Consider the following 23,247-nt stretch of genomic DNA (forward strand, 5'->3'; position numbering starts at 1 on the left):
CAGGTTGGCCATACTTGCTGAGGAGGGAAGGGTGGGATGACAGGAGCCAGCCAGGAAGCAGAGCAGTGGTGAAGGGTGCCACAGCTGCAATGGGGCAGCAGAGGTAAGGCGTGGCTGCAGAGGGGTGCATGGGCAGATTGGGGGCTGAACTAAATCCAGGGGTGGGCAGGGTAACGAGAGCATCTTGTGGAGCTGCCACAGGACTTACAGGAATAATTTCTGTTGGAAGTGAAGATCTTGGCTGCAAAGTGTTTCTGGTTTGGTTGCCTTATCTGGTGATGGCAGCAGTATCCAATCATGGGAGAGGATGAAAATTTTGAGATAAGAAGTAAAAAGCTGTGATCTTCCCCCTTAAAGTAAAATCTGAGGATCTCACTATGGTTTCCCAGCCTTTGGGATCTGCTGATCAGTTTTTCAGTACAAAAACTGAGTATTTGTTTGCTATTCAGCACTAGGCTTTGGTGTTATTAACCATAGTAAATGCAATTAATACAGTCTCTTGAGTTGTTGTATTTTATTAGTTGGTGGTGCTAAAAGCTTTGAGCTGTTTTGGAGACTCAGGGAAATACTGTGATTAAGCATAGAGAAAGGGAACCTCTTTTTTCTTCTCCCTCTTGAGTAAACAATGCATTTGTTCAGAGCTCCTAGTTGGGTTTTTAAATGCAGAGTGATGTGGGTAATCAGCTTGGTTGCCATGGTGTTCCACCTTTGCATCTGATGGTGAGAAATACAAGCCCTAGCAGTACTACACAAAGCTGCTGTGCCAGAGCCATGGAAGTAAAACAAAGCTGAGCATTATTGTGAGGTACTGTGCAATGCTCTGGCCATCAGTCCGCTCTGTGGCTGCTGGGGTGACGGGCACATGTAGGAAAAGTGAGCAGTCATTAAAAAAAAATAGTCATCCAAGTCACATGCAGTGATGATGAAGCTTTTGCATAGTGCTGCTGAGCTTTATCCAGCTTTTTGCTGTACAGGAAATCATCTTGGCACTAAGAGCTGCATGCAACCATCCAGATCCTTGTGAGAGCCACTGGGCAGATCCTGATTACTGCTTAGTGGCCTTCTCACAGCCATCCTTAAAACTGTACAGAAAGGGTCTGCAACTGCTCCCGGTCATAGGCAGGTGTCCAGGGCTGTGTAGGACCCCAGGCAGCTAAAGAAAACTTTAGTTTCCCTTACCAACATGTACTCTATTTTGTATGGATAAAATATCTCTGAAACTCCTCGTCCCCTCTGGTAAAACAACTTCCTTACTTCAACACTACGCCATTAGCTGTGTGAAATATCATTCATCTCCTAAATCAAATTCATGTACCTAGATGCTCCTGAGTTTCTCAATCTTTCTTTTCACAGCTGGTTTCTCACCCAGGCCTGTTGAAGCTTTTGTCTGGAGATAGTTGACCGGTTTTCCTGTGGGAAACAGGACTGGTTCATGTAGTTTATGAAACCTCTGTTAAGTAAGGTCTCAGCAGTTTCTTATTCTGGTATAAGTGTATGGTTTTCTACTTGGGCAATTCCTGTGTAACTTTAGGCTCATAGAAATTGATTCTAGGGAGGGAACGGCTGTCTCTCCGTATTTATGTCCCTGAAAAACGTTAATGTACTTGAATACACGAGCCGTGCCAAGGTGCTCTCACCCGGGTCAGTTACACACTGACAGTGCTGCAGGTGCTACAGGGCTTTGGCGAGACAAAGAATTACGCGAGCTTCTTGTCCCAAAATAGTTACGGCTTTATTGGGGAGTAAAAGAGGAGAGCGGACAGGGTCGGGGGGCACTGGCAGAGGTCAGGCGAGGCCGGGAGTGTCCGGGTGCGGGGCCGGAGCGGCTCAGCCCTCCCAGAAGCCGACGAAGAAGCTGCAGAGCGAGTGCCAGCGCTCGGCGCAGTAGGTGTGCGCCGGCTCCGCGGTGGGCGGCGGGGGCGGGCCGGGCTCGGGCAGCAGGCGCAGCTGCGCCTCGGGCGGCGCTCGGCCGGGGCCGCAGAGCCGGGCGCTGAGCGGCGCTCCCGGGGCGCAGGGGTGCCGCCGCCGCCGCCGCAGCCGGGCCAGGATCTGCCGCCAGAACTGGCGGCTGCGGGCGGCGAAGGCCGGGCATTGCCGCGGCTCCCCGCGGTAGGCGCAGCTCCGCGCCGCGCCGCCCGCCGCCCGGCAGCTCAGCCGCAGCTCGCTGGCCCCCGCCGCCGAGCGCAGCTCCCAGCGGCACCGCTGCTGCTCGGGCGTGGAGAACCGCCCCGCCCGCGCCTCCTCCGCCGCCTCCCGGTCCGAGCTGGCGGCCCCCAGGCGGGCCAGGGCCAGCAGCGCCGGCAGCAGCGCCAGCGGCAGCCTCATCCTCGGCGTGCTCAGCGACGGGGCGTCCCTGCGCGGGGCGCGCCCTCCCGCCGCATCTCCCGCGCCCTGCGGACACACGGACCGTGGCGGCCCCGGCGGGAGCGCAGCCCCGGGCTCGGCCAGCCCGACCCGGGCCGGAGCGGGCTTGTCCCTCCAGGCTCGTCACCCCCTTTTAGTTCGCGTCCGTCCATCCTTCAGCTCCGTCCCGGGACCACCCCGGCCAGGAAGCCGTAACTGGACAGCAGCTCGCACTCGCCGGCTGCGGCATCACAGCTGCGAGCGGCATCAGACCCGGCTAGAGGCAACCCCGTCCTTTCCCCCGCGCCCGGCTTTCCCCGCGCCCCTCGGTGCTTTCCGCCCTGTCCCGGGGCACTCACGGTGCGCGGTGCGGTGCGGGTCCGGCTCGGGGTTATCAATGCTCGGGACTGCCCCCGCGGCGGGCCCGGCGCGGGTTATCAATGCTCGGGACTGCCCCTGCGGCGGGCCCGGCGCGGGTTATCAATGCTCGGGACTGCCCCTGCGGCGGGCCCGGCGCGGGTTTTCAATGCTCGGGACTGCCCCTGCGGCGGGCCCGGCGCGGGTTTTCAATGCTCGGGACTGCCCCCCGACGCCCCTCCCCGGCCGCCGCCCGGGGCACAGCGCGGGGACGCGCGGGGAGCGCCGTGCCCCGACGGCACCGGCCCGCAGGAAATCGCCGCTCTTTGTTCGAAGAAGCCGCACACCGTACCTCAAAACCATCCCGCAGCCCCGGCCCCCTTCCGAGGTGGCGAGGGAATCTGGGAGCCGAGCTGGGATCCTCCGGGGGCGCAGGGACAATGGGTGTGTGCCTGATGCATGGGAATCCGTCTATTTCTTTGCAATTGATGGGGTTAAAAGGGATTCTCGTTTCTGAGAATAATCTAAATAATCTGGTGGATTATTTAGGATGATTTTTTTTGTTGTTGTTTTAATGTGGTAAGAGTCTTCTCTATAGGGTGTGTTTTAAAAAATACCAGAAATTTCAAAATAGTGTAGACATAACCTTTATGTTACTGCGCGTTTGGAGATGACATATCAGTCACCAATTTCAGAAATCTTTTACAATTAGGATCTCGAAACCCACATGTACTTCTGTTTCATGGATGGTAATGTACTTGGCATATCTGTTCCAAACTCCTTATTGTTCTGACCCTGTCACTCAATGATAACCGGCCCCCAAATTACCAGCAGCTCCCTGCTGCCCTCGCAGTATCAGATCAAGAACAGCCCTGCCCAGAAGGACTTGGGAGTGCTGATGGATGCGGGGCTGGATATCCCCCAGCAATGTGCACTGACAGCCCAGAAATCCAAATGTGTCCTGGGCTGTATTCAAAGCATCAGGGTGAGGGAGGGGATTCTGCCCCTCTGCTCTGCTCTGTGAGACCCCATCTGGAACACTGCATCCAGCTCTGGGGTCCCAGCACAGGACAGAAATGGACCTTTTGGAGTGTGTCTAGAGGAGGGCTATTAAAACAGTCAGAGGGCTGGAAGACTTCTGTGACAAAAAGGAGAAAGTTGGGAACAAACTTTCAGCAGGGCTCGCTGTGATAGGACAAGGAATAATTAGTTTAAACTAAAAGAGAGCAGATTTAGATAGATATAAAAAAGTAAATTTTTACAATGAGTGTAGTGAGGCACCAGAACAGGTTTCCCTGGGAGGCTGTGGATGCTCCATCCCTGGCAAAAACCGAGGCCAGACTTGATGGGGCTCTGAACAATCTGATCCAGTTGAAGATGTCTCAGCTCATTGAAGGGGGTGAACTAGGAGACCTTTAAAAGTCCCTCACAACCCAAACCATTCTGTGATACAACTCAATGGATGAGAGGAGTTGATACTGACTCATTGATCTTTCTGTGCTGTAAGTCCTAAAAATGAGACTTCTGTAGAGTCTCTGAGACTGAGAGAATGACTGCTGGAGAAGAGATGGGATTCAGAGTCCTTCCTCAGATTCAGGGGAGGAGGAACATTTTCAGGTAGCTCTCCCACTTCCTAACTGTGTTAGTTAGAGCTCTCCCTAGATAGTTGGTTGGAGTGGGAGAGAAACAGCAGAGGAGAGAGGACCTTGGGAAGGAAATAAAATATCTTAGGCAATAAACCATAGGAGAGGGTTTAAACCCAAGAATCTCAAGAGGGACATGCATAACTACCTGTAAAGGACAAGGCTGACCTGACTGTCAGCTGTGTGAATCCTTTCTCAGAATGCCACAATGTGTATTTCACTTTCATGGGTGCCGAGGACTCCAATCTTGTCATCTGGCTGAGGGCTGTGGGTACTATGAGGCATCATAAAGGACTGCATTGTGACTTTTAAAATCTATGGCTCCAGTGAGCACATGGCACATCATGTGCCTTAGCTTATTAGTTCACCAAATGTAGAAGTTGCTTTCAAATTAAGTTCTGACCACCTATAATTGTTATGTATTATTACACTGAAATCTCTGTTCATTTTTCACATTCTTGCTGCCATTTATGCAGTGTGAAATGGAGTTGTCCAATATCTTTGAGATGATTTTTATAGTAGATTATCCTAAGTGGTGGAAAACATTACTGTGCGTTTTAATGACCACATTACTGTTATATTTTTTTAACAATTTATTTTAAATCTCATAGAAGTCATTAAACTTCAGGAACTAAAGAAAGAAAATAAACCAGAATGAGATTTCTCTAGCCTACCCATAACAATAACTAATCTTCCTTAATATTCTTTGCCGTGTTGTCCTGCTCCTGATACCTATATTTACACACACATTTCCCTCCATGATTGTGACTTATCTTTTGCAGTAAAGCCAGTGTTAGTCTTTGATGCTCATTGCTTTTATATTAATTTTCTTGCACAAGCTACAATTTTCTCTCTTGGATTTGATGGGGGTACAGTAGGGGAAAGGTCTTTCTTGCATTACTAAAACCACTGCATCCTGTTGTTCTGTGTTTGAAGTTTAAATCTAGTTAGTCTGTGTTGTAGCTGGGTTTTTTCTGCTCTTTCCCTACTGTTCCCCTGTATTAGAATAACCTTTGTAGCCCTGTAAGTAGCTGGTTATGGAGTTATCTTTGAAAACATGATTAGTGTGCACTGTGGCAGAGATACTTCCCTTGCCTCTGCAGAAACAAACCCCTGGGGGGTTAATGGGCCTGTCCATCTTAGCAAATGAAATAAGGACTGTGCTTTGCCATCAGAGTTCTGCAATGAGACTAGGCTGTGAGGAGTTACAGATGTACCATGTTGGATGTAATCTGGATGCAGCTCGGTTTCAAAACCAAACTCAAAGTTAAGGTGAGCACTCACAGGACCAGCCTAAAGTCTGAGACTCAGTTCAGTGGAGACAGTGCAAGGTGCTGGTCTGAAACACCTGCACAAAGCCCAGGTGATGGGTGCTGATGGAATAATATGTCTGCAGGAAAGCATGAAAGGCTACAGGAACCACAAGCTGAAAGTGAGACTACAGCTGTCATTCAATTGCAAAAAAGGCAGACACATAAATAAAGATATCAACCATAAGATACAGAAAGTAAGGAATGCACTAAAGCCAGGCTTTGCATAGGGCATTGTATCCAGTTTAAGTGTTACTCTTCAAAAAAAGATGAAGATCAATTGAACTGAGTCTGTAAAAGAGCAATGAGGGTATCACAGAACCCCTTAAACAAGGGGCTTGTTAACCTAACAAAGAATTGAGAAGGCAAATGTTAAGAATTTAATTACTGATTAAAGCTATCTCCTTGTGCATCTTTTTGTTTCAGAAGTATAGATCATAGCCTTAGTAACACTTTTCATTGGTCAATGAATAAATTATGCTGTTAGATTTTAACTCTGAACTGAAAAAATCTCTTTATATTCTGTTTATAGGCCCCTTTGCTGACTTGGAAGATATTGCACAGGAAACTGTGTTAGAGCTTTGACTTCAGGGTTTTAATCGTTAAAAATTCAGTTGTATCAACCATTTGTATTTTATAAAAACTCCAGTCACTATGAAGGATAATACTTACTTCTATTCTAACCTCTAGGATTGCAGCGACAACTGTAAATTATTTCAGAAGAGTTTTGCTTAATAAGTAGTCACAGTTTCCAGCACTGTCATTATAAATTCCTTTTCAGAGAAGTGGGTAGTGTGAACATTGTTTATGGTTCATAAACTGAAATTTTTTTAATACACAAGGCCATATCTGTGTTTAACCTTCTTGTTTGAGCTATCAATCTTCAAATTTCTTGGTACTGGCTCAAGAGAATAACATCATGTTTAATGTGTCTGCAGGGAGATAGACTGACCTTCTCAATTACCTTCTAGATCCTGTTTAAAGCACTTCTCTACAGTCAGACTGATGCCTCTGTCCAGGTTTTTGACATGTTTGTATTCCCTGACAATAAAGTGCCACTGAAATTCAACCCAACTCTTTGTTCAAGTGGTAGCTTTTTGCAAAATTATAGAAATATTAGAGAAACAGCATAGTATTGATCAGGAAATTTATAAATCAATTTCTTATGATGAAGAATTGATTTTAAATTATCCATATGCCCACCCTTCAGTCAACAGCTGCTGCTGAATGCTTTCTTGGAAGCAAGGACATTGCAATTCTTCAGAATTATCTCAGAATACATTTTCTCTTCAATTCATTTGCTTTAACAGAAAATGTCCTACATATGTTTCCATCATCTTTTCTGTCTTGCATTCCCTCACTGCAGGTTTTTCACGGGCTGGTCTGAGTCATTTGCCTTGTGTTCTCAAGGCTGTGCTTCCAGCCAGGTCAGGAAATCTTAGAGAATTGAGTTTTTGGTTGTGGTTCCTTTTCTCCACAGGAACCACTTTGTTCTTTGCACCATGTATATATTCCTTTCTTTAGCTGACTTGTATCTTCTCAATTCAGATCGTTGTGTTTCTGATTAGACATGCATAACTACATGCTATTTTTTAAAGCATGTTATTTTTCATATTTAAGAGGCCACCTCTTAAATGTTCTCTTCTGCAATGTTTTCCACTGTGAGGATGCTGCTTTAAAGGTTGCCATGCTTATTCTTTACCTTCATAAACAAACTTAGAAAGCTTTTTAATTTCTGCTTCTCAAATATTTATCAAAGAGTCATTGTTGTTCCCATTGGCAGAGAACTCACATGACCACTATTTCCTACCTTCATTCTTCACAGTGCAATGAATGGACTGAGCTCAGTGTTGACAATGGCCCTTGTTGAGCTGGGTATGGGACCTACAAGAGCACCCCTACAACTCCAGGCTTTCCTATCAGCTGATCAAAACTCTAAGTCTTGTGAAAGGCTGAACTTCAGCTTTGCATTTTCCATTCTTTAAGCACATTTAATATAACAGTGAAGAAAATCACAGGAGGAATTTATTTTGGCTAGTACTACACAGAGAGGACTCCATTAGAATGCCAAAAATGTTCATAGAACTTATGGCTGGTGATCCTATGGTCAGTTTGAAGAAGTGGGAAATACATTACTCTTTGTTGTAGCAACATGAAATTGAACCCCCATGCAAGCATTGCAGAAGGAAATTGAGCTCCCTTTTGAATTGTTCTTGTCCCATTATTTTTGGCACAGACAGAAGGGTTGGAGGAACCCATTTAATCTGAACATTTCTAGAAATGTGAAGTGTTAAAATTAGCTCAACAAATGTATCTTGACACTATTTCTTGGCTGCAGTGTGGTGGAGGTGACCAACATGCCAGGAAAGTCTTATTTCATAATTTAAGTGACAAGAGTAGCTAAAGAGCAGAAGGATGGGGAGCTGAAGTGATGCAGGAGATGATCCACTAAAATGTTACTAGAGAACACTTGTATCAGATGGTGTGAGAGCACGTTGTTATTGCAGAAACAGCAGGCACAGCACGAGGAGAGCTGGGGATGTAAAACCTGGTACTGGGCATGAACTGACCCCCCACCCACCATTCACAGGGGAGGGGGCACTGCACAGACCACTGAGAGAACCCACAGGGGTGGGATTGCTTCTTTATTCACTTCTCTTCATGGAATGCAAGCAGTCTTCACACTCTGAAAATGTCAACTGTGAGGTTTCATTAAGAAAATGTAACTGTAGAGCTTTTTAATGAGGAAACAAAACCTAATTATTTGACAACCAAGCTGTAAACAGAAGACTGAGTTATTTTAAATGTCTTATGAATTGAGTAAAAAGGCTGTATGTTGGAATACAAGTTTTAAAAAAAGATTTCTGGAACAAAAGGTCTGAACTACCAGATTCCAGTTAAAATTCTAGAAAACATAAATTTATAAATTTAGGTTTATTTATAAAACCTTAACTTATCACAAACTGTCCTCATCTGTTTCATTTCATTTCATAAAAAAAATAATAGAAATAGTAATTTTTTTGTAATTGATAAAAATGCCTTATGCTTAGTCCTTTCTGTAAAAAATAAAATACAATAAAGTACCTCCCCTGGAACTGGAGGAGGTTCAGACATTTAGTTTGCCCAGAGAGTCAGTTTATTTGGACTCAGTTCTTTTACTACCTGTTGAAAACTGGAGATTGGTTTTCCATGTTGCAAACTGATATGTTGACTATTACAGCAAAAAGTGAATGTCAAAGGTGGGGGTTTTCTGGTTTTCTTTTTGTTTTGGTTTGGTTTTTTGTGTGTTTTGGGGGTTTTTTAGATTTTTTTTTTTGTGTTTTTTTGGGTTTGTTTTGTTTGTTTGTTTGTTTTGGTTTGGTTTTTTTTGTTTTGGTTTGGTTTTTTGGGGTTTTTTTTTTTGCTTGTTTGTTTTTTTGGTCTTTTTTTGTTTGTTTGTTTGTTGATTGGTTTGGGGGTTTTTTTCATGCTGGGTATAGTTTTCCTTCATCTTCTGTCCGTGTGTTTCCCAGGAATGACTCTCATGATTGGACTGCAGGGGAGCAGGAATGTTGTAGCAACACTTAAAGAGAAAATATATATTTGGAGGCATATGACTTGAGGCATTGTTTGAGCTCAGCTTGCACCACCCCAGAATTACACGTTTCAGCTTTACAAAGTAAGGCATACTGAACAACAGTCAAAGCCCAACAAAGCATTTACAATTCAAATTTTGTGCCTGTCTAGCTTGCCTGTCACTGAAAGTTAGGCTTAAATTCACAAAGGGGGTTATTCAGAAGCAAAATAAAATGCTGCTCCTATAGAAAACATAGTGCATATTCAGATAAGCAACTGTTGTGCAATATCTGGAACCAAAAGTGATGGAAGTAGTGAGTGCAGTGACCTGTGCTGCAAATAAAATCAGTTTGAACTGTCAGATCTCAGCTCAGCACAAAAGGCATTATGTTTTATCTCTATTCCCCTGTCCCTGGACTCACCCCATCTGTGCTGAGGTGATGCCTCTAAGGACCATTCAGAATAACTTTTAACACACTTCAAGGAAGTGGCTTCCACTACAAACATCTTTCAAACTCCTTTCTACTTCTTCAGTAGCACAAGCTGTCAGCAATACAGTGAAAATCTAACCCCTTTCTTGAAAGAAGCCTGCAGTGGACTGCCAGGTCCCCAGAGCCCTGTTGTTCCCAGTATTTAGGAAATGCTCTGTATGATACCTGTGATGGTAACAGGTGTTTGGGGCTTTGAACCCTTGAAGAGTTTAAAAACTGTAGGCTGGTAGCACACCAAGGAAGTGTCAATCTGGTGAAACTGGTACTTGGATGCACTGATACTACCAGATAAATATCCTGAGAGTGGAAATTAGGGTTATTAATCACCACTAACTGATTGTCACAATGTGGTTTGGCAGTACTAATATTCTGCTATAACCCAAAACATAAGAGGTAATGTCTAATTACCAGTTTCATCTCTTGAAACTCAGGCCTTTTATGTATTTCTCTCCTTCTGTTAGCAAATGTGCACCAAGAATACATAATAATGTTCTGTTGATTATGTTATTGACTTAGGCATTAGTAAATATTCTATACTCTGTGTTATTTTATTAATTCATTTAAAATCTCTAACTGGTCCAGCTTTGTTACCAACAGCAAAATATTGCAACTAGTTTGTTTGCACACTGAATCTTGTAATTCCCTTCCTCTTGCTATCCTGCATCACTGTTTTTTTCCTGTCAGCTAGTCAGTCCAGCCAGGTTTTCCTCTCATCCTGAAGAATGCATCTTCACTTGGTTCAGTAAATTGCTCTGGACATGTTTGACTCTTTGGCCTAGATTTCCTCTGACTGTAATGGAAGCTCAGAACTTGCTCACGTTTCATGGAAAAGCCATCACAAGATCTGAGTCCATGAAATAGTGTGTATAGACTCCATTCAGCCAGCTCAGATTTAAATATGGAAAGAGTAAAATGAAGTGATGTGTTCTCACTGAGGGTGGGAGCAAAGATGAATTTAATCAGTTTAAAATCTATTAAAATGTTGAACTGCAGAAAGCTCTATGAAAATTTTCTTTAAGGAAAAAAGGGAACCTCGCAACAGTTTCTGCAAATTTTACAAATGTGATCTCACTACCTAAAGTAAATTAAAACTGTCTAAAGATAAAATTCTCCTCTTGTTGATGAAGATAAACCTACATTTTCTCTAGCATCTTCATTCATTTCTTACTATGCACATGTGAAAAATCTTGGGTACAGGTCTAGACTTCATTTACTGGTGTCAGTAGTTCCACTAATTGGCAGTTTTCTTATCATGTAGCTACCTAACTTGAGAAAAATGTGGAATTCATTTTTAAGCCATGGGATTTCTTCAATGATTAGACACAAGTAGGGACTGGGGAGGAATAGCAAGGCCAGTTCAGGACTACAGTGGAGTTTTTTCAAGCCAAATACGCTAGAAAAAATCAGGCCTTTAACATCTTTGTGCTTTTCTCTGGTGTGAATGAAAATTGTTTTTTAAGTGAACTAGAAATCTGAGGAATAGCCCATGCCCAGGGGATCCATCCTACTGTGTGTCTCTCTACAGTGAAAAGGGCAAGAGTTTCAGGAAAGTGAGTCAAACTATTTCAGTGAGATAAAGTTATGCAGTGGGAGTCTGCAACCACAGTGGTGAAACCACTGAGGTTCATCAGAGTCCAGGGGCACTGGACTGGTAATGGGTAATGTCCAGAAAGGAACTTCAACCTCCCAAGTTAAGGGGAAAAACAGTTTATGGGGAATAAAGACTTTCATAAAGAATTATTACTGATATTTAAGTGATTGAAATATGCTTAATATGGTGTGTGTAGGTGCCTCATTTGAAGCAAGAGGCATGATTTTGGCAAAAGCAAAGCAGCAACAGATGCTTCTGACAACCAAGTTGTGGAACAGGTTTCTCTTTCTGCAACCTAGTTCAGCTGTTTCTCGCAGAAAGTTTAACTGAAATGTTAAGGCATCTGATACTAATCAGAGAAATAGGGAAAAAATGGAGGTGTGATACAATTGAGGTGTGATCTTGTTTTCCTTATATTGATATTTCCACTGGATTCTTCATTTGCTAAAGTTGCACATAACCATAACCTCAGCTACTTAAGCTTTTGTATGACCACAAGAATTTCGTATTTATCTCAATTATATCGTAAAGAATCAAGACCTGCAGCTGGTTGAGAATTCTGTAGACTGACAGGAGGAAATAGAGTGGGAATTATTTGAACAGAAGAGGCATTTGGTAGACATTGTAAACCCCACCATTTGTACTTTGCTGCACTGAACTGGGTTTTGATTCAGACATTTAGGCACAGGCTAATAAGAGTGTTTCAATAAGGTATCTGTGAGGTTGCACTCTTTTGACACCAGGGCAATTTAAAAGCTATTTTTAGGTCACTGTGATGTTAATGGTATGGTAAATGAGGTGCTATCAGGCATGGAAAAGAACTGCTTCTAGTCAGTGAAATACCTCCCATATACTATGGTGAATCCATAAAGAAATATCTGGATTTGGTGACCTGAGTTATAATGACTGCATTTAAAGAACAGCCATAGATCTCCCTAAAAAAAAGCCAAAATTTTACTGTTTGTGATCTATTTTGCCCTGCCAAGCCAAGAAAGCTGTGACACAGAAATAGATAACAAAGCCTTGCCAAGTTTTTGCTTTGAAAGATATTTCTTTTGAGTGGCTGCAATAGTGTAAACAGAAAATAATCTTGCCTCTTAATTTCTTCTGAAGTAAACCTTGGCTTATTGTAATAATTTTAATTTCTCTCATCACACTTGAACCTAACAGTACTAACTGAATCTTGTGTAACCTAACACAGCAGTTTGCCCTGTCTTGGGAAAAATGTCAGTCAGAAATCACAGTTAATCATTGCAAAAGATTAATAGGAAAAATAAGTCTTGCTTATTTATTATTCACAGAAATGGGTAATCTGTAGAATGCTTCACAGTCCAGGAAAATAAAACTACATGGAATATCAATATTTATATGTTATTAAATCAGCAACAGCAGATGTAGTTTGAATAGCTATGTAGTGTAGTTTCATATGAAGTGCCATCAATGATATGCTACTGAAAATGAGAATAAAGAGTTGATAACATGCAATTTCTGAAATTTATTGCAGCCTTGACCATTACATTGCACTTACTACTGCAGACGTTACAACTGTAAACTACTGTAATGTGTATCATCTGCACATCAGTAATAACCATCAGCAATTAGCAACAAACAATTATTTCCAGCATCACTTACAAAAACCAATTTCAAGTTATCACTTTAAAAAACTGCAGTAAAGACCAGGAGTTTTTCTTCAGGAAAATGTACATTTATTTTCAGGTACAATCTGACCTATTAATGAAGCATATTTAAATTATAGCCACAAGCACTGACACAAATAGCTTTTTCCATTTTCAACACAAATATAGGTTCATAGATTGAAGCTACCATGCATTTTTGATTATTCTTAAGAGAAAACATTATTCAGTTATATCCATTGTCTAATTTCTTCTACCCCCTCTGCCCTTCACCATTTTCATCATCACCCTAAATAGCAAATCCAGCCTAATTGCTGGGTGAGACAGCCCCCATAGCAGGGCAAACCTTGTGAGAAGGTGAATATTTCTCTTCCATTAATTAATGTATTTTATCATTAATAATGAGAATATACACATACTTAAAAAAATAATAATTTCATGCTCAAAATAATTTCATGTTTGGCCTCGACTTTCAGAAGATGCTGTCCCATGAGCTGGAAGATGTGTGTGGGCAGGGACTGTTCTCTCTGTGGGATGGAGCCAGCTGAAACTCGTGCAACACAAACAGGAGGGCAGCAGGCAGTGGGGGAGTCACACTTCTGGGCAGTGTTTTGTCAGATTTATCTGTATCTCCCCAGGATGTGTTTTAGTGTGGAGAGGGTGAGATGAGATGTCTCTTAGAGCTTGAAGATGTAATTTTTTGAGGATTTTGGTTTTTTTTGTTTTTTTGTTTTTTTTTTTAAGCAGTTAGATTCCGCATTCTTATGTGTTTCTGGCTTGTGTAAGAAGAAAGAAATGTATCAAGGAAAATACTCCCACAAATGGAACCTTTAATGTCTGAATCCATGTACAGTTCATATATGATCACCAAGAAACTAATCAATGGGAATCAAAACAAAAAAACACCTGATATGCTTTTTAAGGTAACACCAGGTTTATTTAAGGGTTGCTCTCCAGAGGAGGCACTAGCATGCTGAATGATTGTTGTTAAATGCTCAGAAACATGGATAATCACTAAAAGAAAGGAAGTATATCAATGGCATCTCAAAGTTCTTATCTGTATTTTTTTGCTTTCAAGAAAATATCTAAGGATAGCTGCATGCAAAAAAACCCCACAGCCAAACATCTTAAGCTCAATGCTTCTTAAGGAGACACGTTGTCATAGTGGAGCACGACTAGATTATCTTGAGACCATCACCCTGTGCCTCTGCCCCAAGACAGGATCAGCATTGTCACTGTCATATGTGACAGAAGCTTACAGTCACTACACTAGAGAGATGTCACAATTTACCTAGGCAATCTACTCCAGTGCTTAATTATCCTTATTCTTAGACAGCTGTTCCAAATTCTTGCCTTGGTCTTCCTTACAGCCCATTACCTCTTGTCCTGCCAGTGTAGCCCACGAAGAACAGATTGCAGTCACACCCAAGTGTTCCCCAAGGATATATCCTTGAAAAGAGCAGGACAGCAAGAGCATATTTTCCCATAAGAATTAATGATGGAGAAAATGCATACAGGGACTTAAGAACTACACATGGTTTAAAATCACAGGGAGCAAGATCACTGAGAGTCTTTTTTCTATTGCTGTCCTTTCAGCACAGATCATTGTTCTGAAAACTATCATCTCTGCCATCCATGAGACAATGCCCAAGAAAACTCTTCAGTATAAGCATTCTTAATGACTCTTTCTGGACAGTTACATCTTCATCATCTTCATGAGATAAATCATAGAAAATCCATCAAGTGAGGGACAGAAAAAATAGGGCAAGGATGGTAGCTAGTGGAGCACAGTATTAAACAGTCAGCAGTAGAAACTTTAAATAGTGGACAGAGAAACAGAGGACAGTGAGATGCCACTGTATTGCCTTAATGTCTGCTGGACCCTTCTATACACATAGAAATGATCATAAAATTTTCCCAGTATTGTCTTTCCTGCAAGCCATCCAACACCTATTTGCTCTGCCTTTTGTTGCTCTTCATATTTGCAAGTAGTGAAATGGGTTGACAGAGGTGACCTGGTCACTCTTTATTTTGTGGATCATCATATTTTTCTACTTTCTGGAGGGATAGGCTGCCTGAACTATGAGTTATTTTTACTTTGATCTGATTACCTCACTATTCTTAATACATACCTCAAGTTTGGTTGCAGAATGGGGGTGAACAAATGCATAGATGTCTAATGACTGTGAGAGCAGGGGTGAAGGTGGCTGTGGGAAGAGGTTGATGTGTTTATGTGCCTTTGGAATGGACTCCATATGCCTATCACCCCTCTGTGGCAAGAGCAGTGTTTTCCCATCTCTCTGGCATGGGACTTTTGTTGCTGGGGAGCTTAGATGGAGACAGGGAGAACTCTCCCTGTGTGGTGGCTGTGTGTGAGAAGTGTTTAATCACTCATCCCTCTGAAACAAGGCAATGGGATCCATCACACTGACCAAGTCCTGTCTGTAGGGCATGCAACAGTTTCCAAGAATGGCATTGCCTTGCAATCCAATTGCAAGATAGCTGGCACTTCACAACTATTGGGGCTGTTGCCATGGGCAGTCTGTGTCTGAGAAGTCACAACCCTCTTCTCCATAGACATCTCCTCACAGCTGTCCTCTCCCTGGAGGCTTATGGAACGGGGCACGGGCTGCACCCAGGCAGTGATGGCAGCAGGAGGTACTGATGATGGGACAGCTCCTTCCTTCAGCCAGGTGGTCTTATGGTGATAGGAAACCAGTTCATTGCTGTAGTTGACCCTCTCCACAGGGGATTTGGGTGTGCCACAGCAGCAGCACCGGCAGCCCAAGAGGTTGCTGAAAGCTCTCCTGAAGTCGGCATTGAAAGCATAGATCACTGGATTCACTGAAGAGTTGGCCCAGCCAAACCACACAAAGACGTTGAAGGTGGTTTGGCCAATGCAGGGTGACTGTCCCTCAGGGTGTCCCTCGAGGCTGGGCTGGCAGAAAGGCAGCAGGCAGTTCAGCAGGAAGAAGGGCAGCCAGCAGCAAACAAAGACTCCCATTATGATGGAAAGGGTCTGCAGCACCCTGGTCTCCTTGTGCAAGGAGCTCCGCAGAGAGGAGCTGGGCTCCTTGCCAGCAGCTGGCCACTGGCCCCCTGCTCTCTCAAGGGTGGAGATGCGGCGGATCTGGGCCTGGGCAATTCTGTAGATCCTGGTATAGGTGATGATCATGATGGCCACGGGGATGTAGAAGCTGATAAGGGAAGAGGTGATGGCATAAGCACGGTTCAATCTGACATCACAGCGGGGTGTCCCAGGCAGCCAGGAGCCTGGATCTCTACTGTCCTTGGCTTTATGCCAGTGTAGCTGCACGGGGATGAAGGAGATGAGGATGGAGAGAGCCCAGGCCAGGGCTATCATGGCACAGGCAAGGCGCTGCGTCATCCTGCGCTCGTAGCGGAAGGGGCTGGCGATGGCCCAGTAGCGGTCCAGGCTGATGATGCAGAGGTGGAGGATGGAGGCGGTGGAGCACATGATGTCGAAGGCCACCCAGGTGTCACAAAAGTGGCTGCTGAAGAGCCAGGAGCCTCCAGCCACCTCAGTGACGGCCTTCCAGGGCATCACCAGGACGGCCACGCAGAGGTCCGAGACGGCCAGCGACAGCACGAACCAGTTGGTGACCTTGTTGCGGAGGTGGCGGAAGCGCAGGACGGCGAGGCACACGAGCGCATTGCCCAGCAGCGTGCCCAGCACCAGGGCGCCCAGCAGGCACCCGGTGAGTGCCCGCAGCCCCCGCGGGCCGCCCCCCAGCGCCGCGCTGCCCATCGGGGGCGCTGCCCCGGGCCCCCCCGGCCGCTCCCGCCGGCGGGACAGCGCCCGAGGCTGCGGCGGGACCTTCCCGGGACAGCGGCACCTTCCCGGGCCAGCGTCGCCCGCGGGGGCATCTCCGCCCGCCGCCCTCCGTGCGGCTCGGGCTGCCCCGGGCTACTCACCCGCCCACGGCCGGGGCCTCGCCGCTCGCCTCCCGGCTGCCGAGGGACGGCGGTCCCGCCGGGACAGCCCCGCGCTGGGTCCCCCCGCGGCTCCGGGACGGGGCGGCAGCGGCGCCGGGCGGTGCCGAGCGCCCGCGGGGCGGCCCCCGCGCAGGGACCGAGCTCTCCCGGCCGCGCGGGGGAGCGTTACCCGTGGCATCGCCCCGCGATCATCGCCCCGCGATCATCGCCCCGCGATCATCGCCCCGCGGCATCGCCCCGCGATCATCGCCCCGCGGCATCGCCCCGCGGCATCGCCCCGCGGCATCGCCCCGCGATCATCACCCCGCGGCATCGCCCCGCGATCATCGCCCCGCGATCATCGCCCCGCGGCATCGCCCCGCGAGTTCCCCGCAGCCTTTAGCAGCCCGCACCTGTCCCAGTGCCGCGGGCGGGGCAGGACCTGGCGCTTTCCAGGTGTCTCCTTTGGGAGACCGCGATCACATCTCAGCTTGGTCAACGAGCTGGATGTCACTTCGTGTCCGTTTATGTACACTGGGTACGCGCTCAAATCTGGCTGTAAGAGCCTGTTTTCACCAAAATAGTATTGAGCTGTTAATTTTTTGTTTTGAATTTTTTTGCAATGAAACCAAAAGCGCAGAAATGTGAGATCTCTAGTTTGGATCTGCTGCATTTTGGCAATAAGTTGTTCACAGCACCTGCTTCTTTATTTTTCAGCCAAAGGTGTCTTCTGATGTATTTAAACGGTCAATATCTGCTATTATAATAATATGAATATCGTTATATAAGTGTATATAATTACAGCACATATTTACAGCCTACATTCAATAAAATACCCTAATGCCAATAGGGTATAATCCTTCATTTTCAAATAATTTGTATGGTAAATGTTGTCATGAGAAAAAAGAGATTAGGACATGAATAGAAAATATTAAGTAATGTATTAATTAACATGGAAAGCAGGTATCTATTTTTACATTACGCATCTTTTTATTTTTTTTCCTCTTAATTAAAACTATTCCAGTCACTAGTTCCAAAACAAGTAATTTCCAAGAAGTAAGTATCTGATTTCCATTGTACTCTTATGATATTTCTGGTAATTAGTAGAAAGAGAGGAAATTTTTAAAATAAATCTTCAACAGCATAGCTGGCAGCTTACCCTGTTAAAAAATCAGGATATTTAAATTAAACTAGCTGGATTGTACCATTTCATAACAGATTGTTAACATTTGGTCCTGGTGTTTTTTGAGATCCCATTTTCTTTGTGCCTTGGACATGAAAGTCTTCATTAAGCAGCCCACTGTGTTATTCCTGCTATGATAGTGAAAATTGGAATATATTTCTTGTTAATGTGTTTATCTGTAAAACTAACTCATAATTCAAACAACTGCTAGAGGATCTTCTCTAATTAAATATACACTTTGTTTAAGCAGTAGGAGCTGTAAAAATAACATAGGCTGGCATGTAAGAACCAACTCCACTTTTGTCTTGTTTGGAGCTACCTGTAGCTCCACACATGGATTTTTCCAAAATTCGCAAACCACAGTAAGTCTGTGATGTTCATTCCAATAGTAAGAACTAAATCTTAATTTGACTTGATACATTTACTTTTATTTAGCAATCAATAAAATGACCACAAAGGACAGAGTATATTTGTGAAGGATTGTAAGTGGGACAGTAGCTGGACCTAAGGCAATACAGCACTGAAAAGGAAAGAGCAGTGCTTTTGCATATTCAGAAGACAGTAGTGCTGCAGGGCTCTGTAGCACAAGGTAGCCAGCATTCTCCATATTAAAATAACTCTGTGTCTCCTGTTCCCATTCACATTATGCTCTGTGAATGTCTCTGGATCCTTTTTAGCATGTATTAGGAGAGTGTATATGATGTTGCTGTTTTTTGTGCATATCTGTGAGTGCCCTACCTCAAAATTTTGTGACTGTTGGTTGAAGTAAAATCTGGCTGACCAATCTCAAAAAATAAACTTCTGATGTTGTAATTAAAGCAGGGCTCTAGATTGAAGTCAGAACCCATACTAATATCCTCACTGATAGGAAGATTGTAGTGTGGACTCAACCCTCACTAAACACAGCAGACTCTGCACAGAGAGAGACATTGTGAATGCTCTTACCATAAAGAAAACATCAACAGACACATTCCTCTTCTTAGATACCAGAGGATCCAAGTGGAATATGTAAATGCTTAAGAAACTATACAGTGACTCAGTGGCAAAGACAGAAATAGAAGCATTGCCCTGCTTTTTTTCCTATATTGGGCCAGAAAGAGTGAAGTGTAAGCTTATGGGAGAGGGAGGCAAGAAAACACAGGGGAAAACAAAACACTGTGAAAATTAGTGTGTGAAGTGAGTTGCAAATGCTGTAAGCTTTGATCTTAACTGTTTCTTGAATTTATCTTACTTGGGATAGAATAGGAAAGTTCTGAGCAAAATAATGGGAAAAAACCCCCTGATAATGGAATGGATAAATCCTGGAATGGATAAATCAGCCTCTCAGTGACTTCAGAAAATTTGCAAGCTTGTTCCATCTGTGAAAATTATAAACTTATCCAGAGGTATTAAAACATGTATATAATGGCTTGATGTTGTATGTTTTTTTAAATGCAATCACTGCATTTAAAATCTCTCTCTCTCCAAGAAGAAATTTATATAAGAATCCAAAATCAGTTTCCTTCTCCTTACCCTTTCTTTCTCCTTGTCTTACTTCTTCCTTGTAAAATTATGTCATCCTAGACTAAGTGCTCACATGTTTTATGTGATTAAGAGAAGATTCATAAACTAAAACTGAGCCTTTAACAGTTTACTGTGAGTGCATTTGGAGCTCATGCCTCAGTCCAGCTCACTGGCATGCCAGCTGGACGATTGAGGCAGGTTAAAACTCAGTGCTCAAACAGGGTATGATAATCCAACCCAGGGCTCAAGGTGCCCCCTGGAAGGAAGGGCACTGCCATTGCCATGTCCTGTGGTGTGGTGTCACAGCTGGTGGGGACAGTGAGCCTGCAGCAGGTGAATGGCAGGGTCTGCCCTGTGCTGGGAGCTGTGAGCAGTGCCAAGTGTCACTGATGGTGTGTGATCATGCAGACAGTGACTGGAGGTTGCAGCCACATTGATCCAGTGTCAGCATTTCTGCTTTGTAAAGTGAATGTAATACCAACAGTGGTTAATTAGATAGTTAATTTAATTTTGAGATCTTGTCCAAAAGCGGGAGGATTATTATAAAAAATTATGGGAAATTGTGTCAATTTTTAGTATGTGATCTCACTCTGTAAAATGTATTGAGGTACTGATAAAATGATGCTGTGGCTTAGTTGTTTTCCTTGCAGTCTGCAAAGCCATTGATAGCAGATGAATCACAATAAACTGGGGTTTGTGATTGGCTCTGGTGACTTTACAGTCCCGCTGGGAACTGATTTTAAACATCTTGGGAAAAAATGTCACTGAAGGCAATAATGTTACATCTGAAACCAGTATGAATATCTGTCTATCCATCTATTAATCTCTGCATAGCTAAAGAATATTTTTGTACACATAAGTGTGTCTGTGCACTTATAATCTTGGCCTTATATATTATATTCGTGCTTTCAATGCCATGTGAGTTTTGTGCACTTGATCATATACTGAGCCTGCTAGCCTATGTGCATAGGGAATCCAGCATTTACTGCTGAAAAGGGTAGTTTATTACAAAGGTATGGATTAGCTATATGAGTGAACTGGAAGATGATGAATAATTAATTGTTTCAGAGACTGTCTGGAGAAGTTAGAGGAGGAATAACTAAATTGACAGCTAAGTCTCAGAAGCATATATAGTCTGCTCAGACTTAAGAGAAATAATTTGAATTTATGTCATCCCATACAGAGTCCACTCTGTAGCTCTTCACATGTTTTGAAGTTAATATGGTTCCTTCAGTTGTTTAACCATAAATTTTTAGAAAATCAGTTTTTGAGTTTGGAATACCTTTAAAGTTAAGTAAGGAAGAATAAAAACTATGTAATATCCATTCAAATTACTCTTCTGGGAAAAGGGCCTGGCTTCTCTTTCAATAGAAAGGCCAGAGATATCAAATCCACTTTTTGGGAAGCCAAGCATTACTACATGAGAGCTTATGAATTCCAGTCTGTAGGGGTGATGTGATGCTTTCTATGACCTAATTTGGAGAGATTCTCTTTGCAATTAGGATTCCCTTGTAAGGGCATTAGGAGAACAAAAACTGTAGGTAAATGGCTTTCCCACAATACTAACTGGTATCAGAGCACAAGGGGCACTCAGCTGTGAAGATACCACTCTTGCTGGACCATCAAGCAGATGAACTGATTTCCTAGAGAGGTAAAGGGAAGTTGCACTGGTTTGACCCTTCAGGTCTCACATGAAAGCACAAAGTTTTCTAGCACCTAAGTACTTATTTTGTAAGTGCTTTCAGAGTTCTTGGGTATACCACCAGGATGAGTTACACTTTTGAAATTATAGGATTGCTCTGATTTATCTTACAGATACTCCTCAGTTTGAAAGAAAGCTTTGTTTTCATTACTGAAAAAATTAGAGCAAAAGTAGCTGTCTTCCCATCATGTCCTCCAGTTTACAATTGGCATAAAGAAAATATTCCCCTTCCTAAGACTGCCTAAATCCTCTTTGATTATCCCCTTCACTCCCTAGTGATACAGGAAATGCACAGAATGATTTAGAGCTTTACCAACTCTTCTAATTGCTTTCTTCTCTCTCTGCTGTTTTTTACTACTCCTGGGGCTTTCTCAGTATTCAGTTTTGGAGCTGGATCCCAGAATTTGAGAGGACTGCACTTTGGCTTAGCTTTGAGTAGACATCAATCATTTAGCCATCTTGAGTTTTTGGCAAATTGCTTTTCAGTGATAAGGTCATTCCATTGCTTTCCAATATTTATTTTTTTATTTCTTTTATTCCCCAGAGTTAGTGTAAGTGAACCTCTTGGTTTTCCCCTTCTGGTGTTCTTAGTGGCCCAGGTTTTACCAGGATTCTTGGCTCAGTTCTAACTTGCTGCCTCCCTCAAGGCAGCTCAGATGAGAGATCAGGGCTGGCACTTTATCCCCTCTGGCCTTCAAGATTGTGCCTTCCTGGGAGAGTACCAGTGCCTGAACAGCATTCTTCACCTTCAGAGCAGACACCCTTGCCAACTCAGGCAGGTTTGAAATGCCCATTGTGACATTTAGGTGCAGTCCCAAATCCAGAAGGTAAAACCAGAAGCTGTAGTTAGCAGCCAGCCCCGTGACAGTGCTCTTAACTCTCCTGATCTTGGGCAGCATTGTCTGGCAGCCATGGAGCACTCTGCAAGGCAAAGCAGCACACATCTGGCTGCAGGAATGCTGGGCTGGAGCTGGCTCCTCACACAGCCCCCTGGTTTATGAGGCAGAAAGATGCTTTCAATGCAGTCTTTGCTTTCCTGCACACGAGCTATATTTTTGAGTTGCATTTTATTTAACAAAACAATGTCCTCAGCTGCTGAGGTGTTTTATAACAGTGACTGCCATCTTCCAGAGAGGCATGCCTGAAAAGAGAAAAGAGCATTGGGTTTTGTTTTCTAAACAGGAATGCAAAATACATGACATTGCTATAGTAATCTGTACCTGTATTATTTTTACTAATGTTTAATTTATGTTAAGGTAACCAAGATGATGTGAATGGTGTTCACCATTTCAAAATACTATCTCTGTATACTTTTATAACTGACTGTTATTGCATTTATAAAACCAGCTTTAAAATTAAGATTAAAAGATCTGGTCCACCCCATGTTTCTAATAGAGGCACACACAGATCTTGAAGAATGAAAGACTCTTGAAATTCACTCCTACCAACTGTCTGATCAGGCAGAACTATTTCCAAATTATACTTAGATCCCTGTAGAAATTATTTTGTCTCTATTTCTGACAATATATTTCCAATATAGCAGACAAATATGTCTTTGCTTTGCTTCAGGGCATGTGAATTTTAATTAATTAAAAATTACGTACTGCAAGCTCATTGCTGGACCACAGCATGTAAAGCAGCTGGGCATTGATGCTCAAGGATCCTTCCAGACTTGTAGGCACAACAGCTAAGGTTCCACAGCCTACACTTACTAGTTTGGAAATTGATTCAGATTCAATTCTTGTTCTTAATATGCAAATTAATCTGGGTTTCCCCAGACTTCATGCTGGTAAAGGTCACAGAAAATGCTCACAGTAAAGATCATAGTTCTAAAAACTATTTGGAAATTATCCCTGGTAAGGAGCAAATCCATCCTGCAGGCATCTCTTGATTACAATCTTTACCAGAAGTTCCAACAGCTCATACACTTTGCCACCTAGTGCCTCTCTAGCAAAGGCTGAGCAAATTCATGTTTGAATAAAAACCAGATAAACAAAAG

General features: G+C 43.6%; 1 protein-coding gene and 1 pseudogene across 2 annotated transcripts; both read right to left on the reverse strand.

Annotated features, from left to right (window-relative positions):
- Positions 1-1,827: 1,827 nt before the first annotated feature.
- Positions 1,828-2,325, reverse strand: FGFBP3 (fibroblast growth factor binding protein 3; the record flags this gene model as incomplete). Its single annotated transcript, XM_079313254.1, has 1 exon — positions 1,828-2,325. The coding sequence occupies one exon, from the start codon at positions 2,323-2,325 to the stop codon at positions 1,828-1,830; it is 498 nt and encodes a 165-aa protein (XP_079169380.1).
- Positions 2,326-15,159: 12,834 nt separating this feature from the next.
- LOC306805031 (D(1) dopamine receptor pseudogene) lies at positions 15,160-16,711 on the reverse strand (annotated as a pseudogene). Its single transcript has one exon. The product of its transcript is annotated as a D(1) dopamine receptor pseudogene (transcript).
- Between the last annotated feature and the right edge of the window lie 6,536 nt (positions 16,712-23,247).

This window comes from Erithacus rubecula (assembly GCF_903797595.1).
Source record: "Erithacus rubecula genome assembly, chromosome: 9".
Lineage (NCBI taxonomy): Eukaryota > Metazoa > Chordata > Aves > Passeriformes > Muscicapidae > Erithacus > Erithacus rubecula.